At 44.8% G+C, this 14788-nt stretch overlaps 1 protein-coding gene across 3 annotated transcripts in view; it reads left to right on the top strand.

Moving 5' to 3' along the window:
- Positions 1 to 2759, top strand: part of Fam13a (family with sequence similarity 13, member A) — a gene marked incomplete at its 5' end in the record, with an annotated part of 97677 nt that extends 94918 nt beyond the window's left edge. For all 3 annotated transcript variants that reach the window (XM_013502720.1, XM_005401444.2, XM_013502721.1), the window contains 1 exon segment: positions 497 to 2759. In XM_013502720.1, the coding sequence (XP_013358174.1) occupies positions 497 to 623 (127 nt within the window). In that variant the 3' untranslated portion in view covers positions 624 to 2759.
- Positions 2760 to 14788: the final 12029 nt, after the last annotated feature.

Genomic DNA, 14788 nt, shown 5'->3' on the forward strand with positions numbered 1-14788 from the left:
AAATTGCACATTTACCTGAAGACTTATGAGTATGAGATACAACTGCTGAATTCCAAGACCATTTTAGAACTAGGAATATCGCCTACCTGTTCTTGAAAAGCCTGTCAGCTGAGGCTGTACCAGTTGCTATTTAGAAACTTAATGGTTCATTAGGCAAAATATATAAAAATGAAAATCTTTAAGTAGAAATAAAGGATTTGTTAATAGAACTCAGCATGAAATCATACTTTTAAGAGAGAATTTCTGCATTGCTTAGTCCTTCTAAAAGATGCTAGGTTAACTCTAGAAAAACTCAGGACTATGGTGCCGTCAGGGGAAAACTGTCTCTCACCAATTATCTAACTCCAGCCCCATCTTGATGCCAGGAGACATTTGTCCGTACTGATTGTACAGGTTGATAAACTGCAGCTTCCGCATGATGACTTTGCCTGGGGCACAGTATCGTCTAGGAGAGACAGGAAATGGTCTTCAGCCCCCTTTGCTTTGTCTCCACTAGAAACACCCAGAAGGAAGACCGCATTCCCGTGACTGAAGAATACAGTGAGTACAAGCACATAAAGGCGAAGCTGAGGCTCTTGGAGGCGCTCATCAGCAAGAGAGACGCTGGCACCAAGGCCATGTGAGGGCGGCCTGGCCTGGCCGGCCCAGGGGCTGCTGGGTGCACGGCAGGTTTACTGCTCTCCGGTGGAGCTCTGGAAGGCAGCCTCCTGGAGCCGGAAACGCAGGGCAAGCAGCCCTTCTGCCTCCAGGCCTGTTTCCAGCTCCTGCCTCGGGAACTGTCTCTCGAGGAAGACGAATGTGACCTGCCTGAAGAATTTCATAATGGGGAAGCCAAGCCGGCTACACACACACACACACACACACACACACACACACACACACACACACAGGAGTTACTAACACTGCAGCGATGAGTCACTACAGTAGATACAGCCGAGTTCTTCCCTGGATAACTGCGAGGCCACCTCGGTCTAACTGTGATGAGAACAAGCTCAGGACCTTCCTCTGCAGAGCGAGCTTACGAGGGAGGGCCGTGCTCTCCCTCAGCCCAGTTGTGACCATGCATTGGAGCCCTACTTGCTGCTGCTTTGGCCATTCTAGTGTCCCTTCCACAGAGCTGCGCTTTCCCCGCTCGTCTGCACAGATTTCCCCTCCAGCTCTTGGGGAGATGGAAGCTACTGCCGCCCACAGTGGCCGTATGGCCGCTCCTCAGGACTTCCTGAGCTGACAGAGCCCTTCAGCCCCTGATGAGGACCTGGTCACCCTCAGAGGACAGAGGGATTGCAGCTGCAGCCGCATGAATGCTGATGTAAAAGCAGGGAACGTGAAGCCTGGCGAGTGTTTACTGAGTTGCTGCCCTCAATACTCTCCCGTTTCATAGCCAACACTAACTGAGGACCGCATGCCTATGTAGCCTGTTTGGTTGTGGCCCTAGCCAAACATCAAGGGTCCTGCTTAATTCTAAGCCTAACTGCTGAGGATAACAGGAGAGGAAGCCTGTGTCTCCTGAATACTTACCAGATTTTAATTTTTTTAAGAAAGCAAATCTGCACTAAAATGCAGTTAACTGTAGCCCTGAGCGCTACAAGCAGAATCTTGTAGCTCAAGGCAGAATCTAAGTCAAACTACTTTCAAGATCATGTATAGAAAAAAAAAAAATAATGGTATGTGGCCAAATTTGATTCTAATGTTTTCAGACTGTTATAAAGCTGTCTATATTAGACATTTTGGAGGGACCAGGGAATTTAAGACACCGAGTCATTCATCTCTTCAGTGTGCTTGACATCACCTTATGATTTGTTCTTCACCTTCTGTGTCTGCCTGTGTTTGTGGGGTGCAGCCCAGCACGGCTGGTGACAAGACAGTGTCCAGCAGGCTGTGTCTTGAAGGCGGTGCTGTGTGATGGTCAGGACAACAGGGATGTCCTCCTGTTTGGAGAATTCCCTTCTTAAAGGGTACAATTTTGTTTTAAAAGGAAGAGAACGTAAAAGCATCCTGACTGGTTTTCAGTTGTAAAAATGGGTCTCGAAGGCCAGGGATGTAGCTCAGTGACTCTGCGCCTGCCTGGCAGGTGCAAGGTCCTGAGTTCAGTTCCTGGTTCCCCGCCCCGCAAGTGGGTCTTGAGAAACACGTGGCAGACTGGATATAGTGCAGCACCACTGTGGACTCACGGCAGCAGCTCCGTCAGGTGGAAGCTGCTCAGGTGGAGCATGGGGAAATGAATGCTTTTATGTTTGCTCTTAATCACGTAGAAGCATGAGCTGTGTGTTAAAAGTGCCCTGGTTTTAATCCACACACTTAAAGGCGGTACCTACAAATTTAAATGTACGTGAAAATATAGTTTGATATTCTTTGCTCTGTTTACATTGCAGATTGCTATAATTTCAAGGAGTTATAAATAAAATGATGCACTTTAGGTTGTTTTCTATTTTTGAAATCTGAACATGAATCATGCACATGACCAAAAATTGTATTTTTTAAAAGAAATACATGTCTAGTCTGTCCTTTTTAAGTACCTGTTCTCTTTAAGAAGCTATGATATAAATCATTACCAGTTAACTTTTAAAGCACATCTGTTTAAGAGTGTTGTTTTGAAATACTATAGAATTTTTTGTAAAGCTGCATATAGGTGAGAAGCTACTAGATGTTTTGAAATCTGTTGCTTCTGCCAAAGATAAATTAATGAGAAGATACATTCAGGAATCCCCTTTCAAATTTGTATGATTCAATAAAAGAAACACCAAGTTATAGTAAAAGAAGTTGTGTATGAAGAGTTTTCCTTTGTAGTGTCTAATCTATATTCTTCATAGAATGGAGTCCAAATTAAGAGGGGGAAAGCTATGTTTATTCCAGCTCTTTTCTGCAGGCAAGTTACTCAGCGGTTTTGGCTCCGCCAGAAATGCCAAGGCAAATCTGTTTCCACAGCAACTGTTTCTGCAGCCCAGCATCCCCAGGCACGGGGGCTGGGTATAATTGACTTCACACAGGCAGAGTGCGCTGGGCTGCGGTTGCTCCTCTGCTCTCCTGGGAATGTGTGTGTTCGTTAGCACGTGCCAACAAAATAAATGTCAAGGGTTATTTAATAACAATGGTAAGTAAAGGTAAAGCATGAGTAAACTTGATTATATGATCAAAAGAAAGTTGGCAAAGGCTTATAATTTTACTAAGCACTTGCTTTTATGGTGTTCAGTCTGGAGTAAACATCGGAATAGACGTTTATATTTGGCATGGTGTATCATTACTATATTTCATCTTTGAGTCATATTGTTTGGACTTCACTTTCTAAGACACGGAGCTGCAACGTTTAGGGTAAGGGCCAATTTGGACCTTGTTTTAAAACAGTAGAAGTTTGCCCTTTGTTGCTAGAAGGAAGCACAACCTCATTCGTCCCCCAAATCAGGAAAAATTTCCATGAAAGACTGGAACAGGTTTCAATCCGGATGCCTGCTTTGTACAAATTGCTAGTTAGAGTGCACTGTGAGCCATTACTTAAGATTTTTTCCCCTTGGCCGCCAGTTTGAAGTCAAAGATTAGTATTTATTGCTAAGAGCAGAGATCAGCTGATGGCTCTGCAGCTCTGCTAAATTTTTCTGTGTCTCATTCAGATGCAATACTTGTGGTGGGGGCGGCTCCCGCAGGGTGTCTGCTCCCAGGTGTGACATTTCAAACCCAGGACAAAGGCCTTTGGGCTGTGCTTGGATCATAAATACTGCACTAAGATGTCCCCAGGCCAGCAGTCCGGGAGCCCCTAGGGGCTGAGCATTTGTGACTCTGGCTGAGCTTGGACTTCCTTCTGAGGCGGATACTGGGGATATTACCAGCATAAAGGAATGGCGGAGATGGCAGTTAAGTTGGTTCTGTCTGGAGGTTGCCTAGATTTCAGTAGAAAGAATTAGGCCCAGGAGCCAAAACAGATGACACATTTAGAAGGAAAATCACAGTTTAAAATTTGTTAACTTTTAAAGATATTTAAAATCTAATAATGAAGATGCCCTTCTCTTGCTTTTGGTGGTATATTTACAGTTGAACACCGTAAGCTATTAACTGCTTTCTGAAAGATGTTTGTTGTCTAATTTGTTTTCCCTTTAAAGGGTTTCTCCGACACCTGGCTTCCTGGATTCTTTCCCCCAGGTGGGAAGAGTTAGTTTCAGGGCCAAGATCAGTGTCTCTGGGATGTTCTTTTTCAGTATCCACTTGGTTAAAGCCAGAGGACAAACCCGCACCCTGAGTGAACAGGCGCCCCTCCCCCCAGGGCCTGCGTGGTAGGGGAACCACAGCGTGTTTCCTCTGTTTCACGCACTCGTGCTTCTCCAGCTGACCCTCAGAATGTAAGCGACTGGCTCAACGTACTTTCAAATGTTTCCGTATTCACACTGGCGCTGTTACAGGCGGGGCACACTTCAAGAAGGAGGAAGACTTGCGCGCCGGGCACTGCACAGGGCACAGCCCTTCCGCGGGCAGACTGTGCTCCCGCGCTCCCCTGCCTGACCCCTTGTGGTCGATGCACACAAAGATCAAAAACACCGTGACACAGATGTGTGTAAAAGGAAAGTCTAGGCACATTCACAACTCCTATTTTGGGGAAGTTGCAGCGATATCTCTGTAGAGGCTCATTTGCCTGGAATGAGATCAGTCAGGTGCAACTCAAGAAAACAGGTGGCAGATCGAAGTCTCGAGTGGTGAAAGTCACCAGGAACTGATAAATTTGAGCTAAGTAACATGGGCCCAGAACAGTGTTTACATAAAATGTAAGCAGAGACCATTTGAAATGACCAATGTCCCTTTTTAAAATGTGAGTATAATACAAAAGAACACCATGGACATTTTTCTACATGGTATTTTCTATATATTTAAAACTATAAAATATTTTTAGCTGTACAAGTTCTGACATTTTGACCGCATCAGGGCTATGTGACTGGGCTGCCTGTGGGCCTGGCCTTTCCGTGAGGAACCTGTGGGCTCTGGGAGCCCTGCAGAAGCCTCGTGAGGATTATGTCATGGCTCTGTCTCCACGGAGGGAGGCCACTGGAAGGTGGAGCAAACTGGGTACACACGAGGCGTGTCCGTGTCATAGCTGGAAACACGCCGTGCTCTGGACTCAGCATGTTAATTTATAAAGGGGCAGAGAAGCCTGGAGGGGTACAGACACAAAGACATTAAAGCAAAATGTTCAAAAGCTTCACTACATTTCCCAAATCTGTGTGGCCATGAAAGGTAAATAACATCAGGCATTTACTATTCTGCAACTAGTAAGGCCACCGACCCCTGAGACCTTGAGAAATGCCCCGCTTCTAGGAGGTGAAAGGAGCACCTTACCCTTCAAGTTGCCTGTCACAGGCCAGGCCCAGCGTGCAGACCCTGTTAGTACTGCAGCAAACTTAGAACAGCATGAGTGGCGGGCACAGGAGCCCCTGCGCCAGCGGACCCCAGGGGACAGATGCCCACAGTGTCCTTCAAACTGCACATGCGAACACTTGTAAGTGACTGACGAAAGTTAAGGGTTGCAGGAGGAACCTGGTCCTTGTGTTGAAACCAGGACACAGGTCAACCCAGCCTGAGTACAGAGACACAGTCCTGCTAACACAGATGCTCCTCAGGGCCGTCCTGCCAAACCTGAAGCTCATCCTGAAGAGTTCAGTTGTTTTTAACACTGGGTCCAAAGAAAATTTAGCAGAAATGGCAGGCAGCATTTATAGACCCTCCATTTTCTTAGTCTTTTGTAAAATGCACATGGGGGTATTGAACCCAGGACCTTTGCACTGAGCTATACTGCCAGCCTTTCAGAATTTTTTTAGTTTGATACAGGGTCTGAGTGGCTAAGGTGTCAGGCCGAGCTTAAACTTGTGGTCCGCTTGCCTCAGTGTCTCAGAGAGCTGGGATTACAGGTGTGCACCACTACTCCAGGCATCTTCAGTATTTTGATGTTGCCTCTTTTGAGGGACCAGAAAGTTACAGGCCCAAGTAAACTTGAATGCTACAGCCTGAAACAAAGCCTAACGGAGCCCCAAAGTCATACCGCCTACATCTGTCTCACTTCTAGTCCTCTAATAGTGCAGAGCTGTGACGACCTGAATGGGATTTTCAAAACAGGACCTGCAGCCCGAGGAAGGAGCGAGTAAAGAGCAGTCGCAGAACTCTCGAGGGCCTCAGTGTGACCTATTCCAAACAGGCCGAATCTCACAAGACAAATGTATCAGATTTTGTGTGAGTAGTTGAGGGGATTATTTTAGCCAATTTTATGCATTTGTTTGGTCTTCACGCAAGATGAGTAAAGTTTGGTATATTCACAGACCATTTATAAGTGTTCCTTCACGGTGGAAATGCTATAGAAATGCAGATACACTACCAGTAAAGTTCAATTGATCTGTAAAATCCAAAAAACAAAGTCCAGATTTATCCCCAAGCTGGGTCAGCTCACCAAGGCTGTATACACACAGTAGAATTTTCTATTTAGTAAAAGCTAAAAGTCAAAATTCCCAAATGCATTTTTAGAATCCTGGCTGGCAAGCAAATGGGGCTTGGCAGGAGCTGGGGTTGTTGACAGCTTGGTTCACACTTTTCTTCTCCAGCAGCAAGGCTTGTGCCGCAAGGGTGGCTCTGCGTCACGCAGCAGCTGCCCAGGGAACACGGCCCAAGGCAAACTGCTGCCAAGAACCAAGCCTCTGAGACCACTCAGTTCCCCGTTTTGGCCTATGTGTGTGCAACGTATGCTACTATGAGTTCTGAAGTTCACATTTTTTTAGATGTCTGGATTTAATTTATCGAAAGATATGCAGACAACCTTTTACACTTCTGGTTCTGCAGTTTTGGGTACTGCTTCATAAGACATTGAGACACTGTCAATAATTGTTACTCTTAAAGAATTTTAAATTGCTGAACAAGATTAGACAAAGGCAGGACACAGAATCAACATTTAAAAATCCTTATATTCTTCATACATCAATAACAGACTAGCTGAGATAGAAATCAGGACGACAGTTCCATTCACAAGCTTTTAAAAAATATCTAGGGCTCAGCCTAACCAAGGAGATAGAAATGTCCACATTGAAAATTTCAAAACACTGATGAAAAAAACTGGAGATGCTAGAAGCTAAAAAGACCGCCTGTGTTCATGGATTGGCAGAATTAATGTTAAAATGGCCGTATTGCCAAAAGTGATCTTCAGATTCAGTGCAATCCCCATCAAAATCCCAAAGAAATTCTTCACAGAACTAGAAAAAACAATCCTAAATTGATATACAAACACAAAAGACCCAGCATAGCCAAAAAAGCCAATAGACCCAGAATGGCCGATCCTAAGCAGAAAGAGCAAATCTGAAAGCATCACAATGTCCAGTTTCAAAGTACCCTAAGCCATGGTGACAAAAACATCGTGGTACTTGCATAAAAACAGTCACACAGACCAACGGAATCAAGCAGAGGACACAGAAGCAAACCCATGCAACTGTAGCCATCTGCTTCTTGACAAGGAGACCAAAAATGTACCCTGGAGAAAAGAGTCTCTTTAACAAATGGTGCTGGGAAAACTGGCTATCTATATATAGAAGACTGAAACTAGATCTCTACCTCTCACCCTGGTAGGGATGGGGTGGGGGTCGGGAAGGAACCCTGTCATATATATTGCTGTTAGGATCATAAGTTAGTTTAGCCACTATGGAAATCAGTATGGAGGCACCTCAAAATAAAATAGAACTATCACATAACCAAGCTATACCGCTCACTGCTATATACCGGAAGCAGCACACTACAAGAATTATGGCACACCTGTGTTTACTGTGGTACAACTGCCAAGATGTGGAACCAGCCTCAGTACCCACCAACAGATAAGTCAAAAAAGACAATGTGAATATTTATATTATATATGCACATATATATGCGTATAGACACACACACAAGTATTATTCGGCCATAAAAAATAAAGTTACATCATTTGCAGGAAAATTGATGACAATGGAAATCATATTAAGCAAAATAAGCCAGACTCAAACAAATATCACATTTCCCTAATATGGAGACTCTAAAAATGCTAAGAAAGTAGAAAGATGACTATTATTAGACAAGAGGAAGAAAATAAGGGGGAGGGAGAAGAGCGCAAGAGAGGGAAGAGGAGGATGGGGGCATAAAAGACATCAGTAAAAGAACATGATGTTATCATGAATTGAGATGAAAAGGTGCCCAATATATTCCATCAAGTGAAATGATAGGTTACAAATCAGCACTGCCAGTGTATAAAAATGTATTAATGTATATAAAGAGATATCAAGGAGTCGTCTGGAACAGTGTTAACTGTTTTAATCTGTCTCCAATACTGAGACAGGGTCTCGCTGTGCACTTCAGGCTGGCGTTGAGTTTACTTTATAGCCCAGGCTGGTCTCACAATGATCCTCCTGCCTCAGCCTCCCGAGTGCTGGGATTACAGGTGTGCGCCACCACAGCTGGCCCCTGAGCACATTTTTGTTTTGAAGAATATTTTTGACTTATACTGTTGTTTCCAGGCAGAGGAAATTAAGAATTGCTGTAAGTATCTGAGGTGATGGATGTTAATTAGCTAGATTATGGTAATCATTTCACCATGGTATGTACTCAAAACATGAGATACACCTTAAATATATATGATTTTGTCAATTATACACAATAAAAATAAAGTTCTTTTTTAAAATTAGACCGTGGAGAGGAAAAGGAGAGCGACAGTAGCAGAGCAGTGTCTCTCACACTTGCACACGCATGTGAATGAGTTTGTGATCCTGGGGTGCAGGAGCTCCGGTAGGGCCTCACATGAATACCTTTGTGACACGCTCCATTCTGCTAGTCCAAGATCCTCACTCTAAGGAGAGTGCAGACTACACGCTGAGTATTTGCAGCAGTGAGCAGTTCCAATTACCCAGCATTTTAAACTGACTGAAACCAGCACACCTAATGGCCCACCTGGAAGGAACCGCAAGGCCTCGCTGCAGACAGATGGCCCAGCTCATTCCTTACCTCCCTGGGGCCTCTCTATGTGGAAAATGCGAATAATCATAGTACCTACCTGAGAGGATCGTTATGGGAATGCACATGGACCACTGTGAAATGATCACACGGTAAGCCCTTCACAGAAACTGGTGCTAGCATCAGCACTGAAGTAAAGATTCTTCCTATCTTGAAGTCCAACAGCAACACATTTGGAATCCCTGCAAACAAGGAATTGTAGTTTCCAGGATTTTCCCCAGCTTTACCCTCTGGTTTCTTGTTTGTGGAAGTGAGAAGCGGAATATACTGCCAGCACTTTAAGCACAAATTAGTGCCGACAGGATGAGCCACCTTTCATGAGAAGACTAACCCAGTCTCTGTGGAAAAGGTACAATTGACCACGACTATTGGTGTTCTCAAGCAAATCTCAAGACCCGTGTGCTGCGTTCTTAGAAGGATTAATGCTTGCTAAATCCTTTCTTGACACAGCAGGACAAACCCCTTCAAGTCTACTCCCCAAAACATTTTGGGAGGTCCAAATCTGTTCAGATATGTGAAACAGAGCAAACTAAAAGCAGCAGAGTCTAATGTGGAAATGCCCAAGTTCTGTGAAATGAGCAGAGTAACCTTTGAATGGATTTCTAGGTCATTTCAATGTCCTGCAATTTGCGTCTCAGGGTGTATTTTTAAAAACTAAAAACTAAATGTAGCCTTGGGAAGGAAGCTGCTCTGATTCTGGCATTCCTGATGAGCAGAGGAAATTTCATCAGAACCCCTGGCAGAGGCAGAGGTGGAGGCAGAGGCTGGGGAAGTACCTGGGGCCTCCAGGCCCTCACCAACCTGCAGGAGGAGCGGAAGGTGCCCCTGCTGGGCCGCAGCAAGGCCAGCTCTCGATTCCAATGTCTTTTACAGTGGCGATGAATGAGTTTTTGTCCCCCACTTGTCCCATTACCTAGGAAAGGTTCAGGCTCGGGTCTCTTCCAAACATTCTGCCAGTGACTTGACCTTGAAAGTCCTTGTACTAGGTTCGCAAACATCTGGGCTCCTGAGAATGCTCAGGTGGCCAATTTTTAACAAGAAATTCTGGCTCCTGCAGACCAGCCCTCGGGGCCCACGAGCCAGTGCCCAGTTGGCCTGTACTGTTGACTTTAGCCCCGAAGAGCACTGCCTTCGGATGACTCAAGGGGAAATGGGGCTCTTTCCAAATCTGCTCTTTGCTTTGCTTTTCCTTTTTTTAAAGAAAAGGTGACCATGAAAAGACTAATCTGGCTTAGCATCTGGCTCCATTTGAAGGGTATGTGTGTGTTTTAATTCTTTTTTAAGTTTCCCAGGAACTTCAACACCAGTGGGAGCTGAATCAGTAATTATCATAAATTGTATCTAACTCTCGTGGGCTTAGGCCGAGGAAAATCAGCTTTTACAAGATCTGAGGACCGTGTGATTGTGCACCCTGCCAAGCCTCCAGCCACTTGGGTGTGTGGGGGGGGGCATGTGAACTAATTTTCTTGGTGCTACTTATCAGTAAGCAGCACACACTCCAGCATAATTTTGGAATGAAATAAAGCCTGGATTGGCTACTCACCCCACGGGAGGGGCTGTCGGTAATTCAGAGCTGCCCCTACTGGGGAGGACACCTCCACGAGCATCTGCTCAGCTGTGCACCCTGGACTGCTGTGCACAAGTAAAGGACATGCCAGCTGTCAACCCAAACACATCTGCTTCCAAGTGGACAGGCAGCCCCTGCCTGTATCGGAGTCTGGGTTAGCAGCCCAGAGCAGAGCTCTGCGGGCAGACACCAACACCTGCCACGCTCCGCTCCACGCAGTCCTGTTCCCCAGCACAAGGCCGGAGGGGGAGCCACGACGACCGGGTCATCCAGAAAAAGGCTCAGAAATGGAGACGTTCACAAACCGTAAGACTTGTTCACTAGCCCCGCCATTAACGAAGTTAAGGTTATTAAAGGCAACACAAGCACTGTGCTTGCAGACACTTTAGAGACTTAACTCTAAAACTGCTTGATTCCATAGTAAGGGCCAAAGAAAACGTAAGACAACCAACAGTTAAATTTCTCAATAAAAAGAAAGGATGAAATTCTGAAGGTGTGCTTTTATTTAATTTTTTTAACCGATGCTGGACCCTGACAAAGCGTTCTGTCTGTTGGGTATCACTTCAAGTCTTTTCCTATTCTATCATATGCTCTCGTTTGACCCACCTTTCCCTGTCACCTGTTAACTATTTTTTGCCTATTAACCCCAAACTATGGCTCTGGGGAAAATTAACTGATACTAAGCTACCCTTATGCCCCCCAGAAATATCTAAAAGAGAGGAGATTGAGTGGAATAGTAAATTTGATTATATATACCCTATTTCCCTCCTAGATATTCACAAAGTTATCTAAAAAATCGTGCAATAGAATTTAACATTTCTTGGAAACTCAGATAGCCAAACTTACATAAATACAAACCTCTTCTTCTTTCTCATAAAAGGTGCTTTCCCATGGGAAATGCTGCCAGAAACCTGAAGGTCAACTATTTCTGCTTCTGAGAACACAGTGCTATCTGCCAAGGGCCAATCGTCTTCCAGGACCCCAGGGTGGCCGATAACCTGCCAACCTGAGAGGACCTGCCCTGCACCCTCTGAGGGAGTGTGTACCGCACAACTGCCTGGGGCAGAGCAGAGGCCGCAGGACACTTGCACGCCTGTCAGCAGACAGGGCCCCAAGAGGTCACCCAAAAAGGGAGGTGGAGAGTTCAACTCACCCCACCCACGGAATAGGCTATAGGTTTGCTGACTTCTGTCACAGAAAAACAATTTCAGGATGCCTCAGTGACAGGCAGCAACAGACTTTACCAGACAGAGGCAAGAGGTGCACAGAGAAAGTGAAATGTGGGCTGCCCTCAAGAGCAAGGCGGGCATGGTCCAAGGCTGGGGACATTTAGGTGCTGAGGGGTCCGCGTGATGAACGATCTACGATGTGTGTTCTTGTCTGTCAGACGGTTTGGGCTCGGTTAGAACTATCTGCATGCATTCAAGTTCAGAGATACGGCACCCAATTAATAGTGCTGTCTCCATGGAGAGGGAAGTCTAGAGTCTGTGAATCTACAGTATCTATAAGAGGAAAGGTGCAGGCCTAACGTACAGGTGGAAAGCACGGCCCCAGTTTATAGAATTATTGTAGCTTTAACATTCAGTTTTTTGTTTTTTAAGTTTCCTGGAAGAGAAAAAAAGGTATTGTAACAGTAAGTAACTTTGGTGTCCTGAAGCTGCAGTTTGCCTTAAACATACAATTTTTCTTGCCTCTTTTATACCTATTGTTTTCTATCCTACCTCACTCCCAGCTCTAATCAAAGGCGAAGCTTGGAACCCAACACTTCACTAAAATCCTGTTGAGCTGCATGCAATGTAGGACACAGGATCAGACCATGGAAAAAGACATCAACAGAAATACTGGTAAAAATCCAGAGTTTGGAATTTACTTACTAGTAATTTTCCTGTATCGCTTCTTCAGTTTTAATAAATATACCATAGTGACATACTGACATAGAAACTCTTTTATCTTTAGTACTTTCCTATAAATCTGAAATTATTCAAAAATCAAAATTTTTAAATTTTTTCTGAAAAAAGAAATATAAATAAAATCTACAAAGAAAATCACCCGATACACATGAAGCTTGTCTCTCTGTTCTGTACAGGGCCAGACAAGTCATGACTGAGTTTCCACTGCACGGCTCTGGGGCTCGAAAGTTCAAAGCCAGGTACGGGTGGCATCTGGTGAGGACCTGCTTTGTCACGGCTGCGTCTTCTCACTGTGTCCCCACGGGGGCAAGGACCTCTCCGGGACTGTATTCCTGAGCATGCTAATTCTACGCATGAGGGCTCTGCCCAATCACCGAATCTAATCACTTCCCAGAGCCCTAGCTCCTAATGCTATGGCTGTGGGACTCACGGCTTCACACACACTTGGACCATGCAAGACCCACTGGCACCTTGGGCAGGATGAAGAGGAACTGTCCTTGCACGGAAGGGCGTGAAGCGTCCTGGTGCCCCAACTGCTAAACGTCAACAGAGACCCTGCCAGTGACACTCAGCTGCACTTGAGACCTCGTGCAGGTGACGGGAGGCCTGTACAGCTCACACTACAGAACCACACACTGCCAGTGAAACACACAGCTCACTGTGATGTCTCTGTGTGATCAACCAAGTCATCTGCCACATCACAATGTTCCTTTTTATCGACTGCATCCTTGGTCAAATAAGCACTGCCCCAGCCTAGTAGCTGGGCAAAACACAGCTTAGGTCAAGGCCAACGCCTACCACTTTGTGACAATGAGCAAGTTATTTTCAAGTAAAAAACTGGAATCACAGTAATAATCATAGTTACTGAGGTTCATAATGTGCTAAGCACAGATGTGTGCCTTCCACGAATTCATTTAATGCTTATAACTATCCCACGAGGCAGGTAACATTTCTGTCCCCATCCTGAATTGGAAGAAAATGAAGCACACAAAGATTGAGAAACATGCCCAAGACCACACAGCGAGTGAGACAGCAGAGCTAGAAGGGCTGTGGGGGAAATTAAACTGTACAGTGCACTGCAGATACCGAAACACGGCCTGACACACAGCACATACTCAGTACGGGTTATTATTACTGAAATCAGAACCTTAATGTCCATTCTGTGCATTAATCTTAGATAAAACATGGTTTTCTTACCTTCATGGTAGAAAAGCCCAAACAATGGTCTTCTCTGGTCAAACATCAAATTATGACAAATTCATCCAAAATTTCAAGATTATCTACTCCTGCAAATCGTAATCCCTGCAAGTCTCATTTCACAGATTGGCAAAAAAATCTTTTAAGTACTAGATATATACTAGGTTTGCCAGGCCAGATAGTCTTTGTCCTTTTTCTTTTTTTTTAAACATTTTTTAACTCTTTTAAAACTGTAAACTGTAACAAGGGTTGTAGTTTGTGGGCCCTTGATTTCTACAATTAAATACAAGTCATCGGAAGACTTTCACACACAGCGGGTGGGACTACAAGAATTTGCTACACTGCCAAGTTACACTTTCATTGAACCCCATCCACTGAAAGAGTATCGCCAAAGGATTTCATTAAAATGCTAAGTGATCAGAACAGTGAAGGGACAGCCAAAGGTTCACAAGGGAAGAACTAAGTCCAGAAGTGGATTTGTGGAAAATCGAGAATATCCAGAAAAGCAGAATCATCTAAAGCAGTAAGTAATGAAGGGGAGAAAAAGGAAACTAGTCCAGAAAAATCACGTTTTCGAGGCAGTACAAAATTTCACTCATATAACACACACATAGAAGTAGCTATCGAAGGGGCTAGGGATTTAGCTCAGCGGCAAAGCGCCTGCCTGGCAAGTGCAAGGTTGTGAGTTCGGTTCCCGGTACCGGAGAAAAACCAAAAAAAAAAAAAGAAGTATCTATCGACATCCCTATGTGCAGGTACTGTGGCCAGTAATGGAATTCTAGAGCTTCACAACTCAGAGAAACCTTAGAAATTATCTGGTCCAGTCTCTTTATTGCATGGATGAGAATTCCGAGGCCTCCAAGTAATTTAAGGTAACTTGGCTATTTATATACAAAATTAAGTGTGAGATGTCTGTGCTCTTCAACCTTTGGGCTAGTTCTGTAGCTTTGTTATGAGATTATTAGAAAGCTGCTGCTCTCCTTACTACTTTTAAACCACCCCAATCTGGCAAACAGTCCATCATCACTGTTTTACAAAGGCACTGAAGGCGCTCTGCTGTGTTGCACTCACCACGGCACCCAGAAGTTCATTACGTGAACGAGTGTGATTCACCCTGTCTCTTCTC

This window comes from Chinchilla lanigera, unplaced genomic scaffold (assembly GCF_000276665.1).
Source record: "Chinchilla lanigera isolate Chin_1 unplaced genomic scaffold, ChiLan1.0 scaffold00073, whole genome shotgun sequence".
Taxonomy (NCBI): domain Eukaryota; kingdom Metazoa; phylum Chordata; class Mammalia; order Rodentia; family Chinchillidae; genus Chinchilla; species Chinchilla lanigera.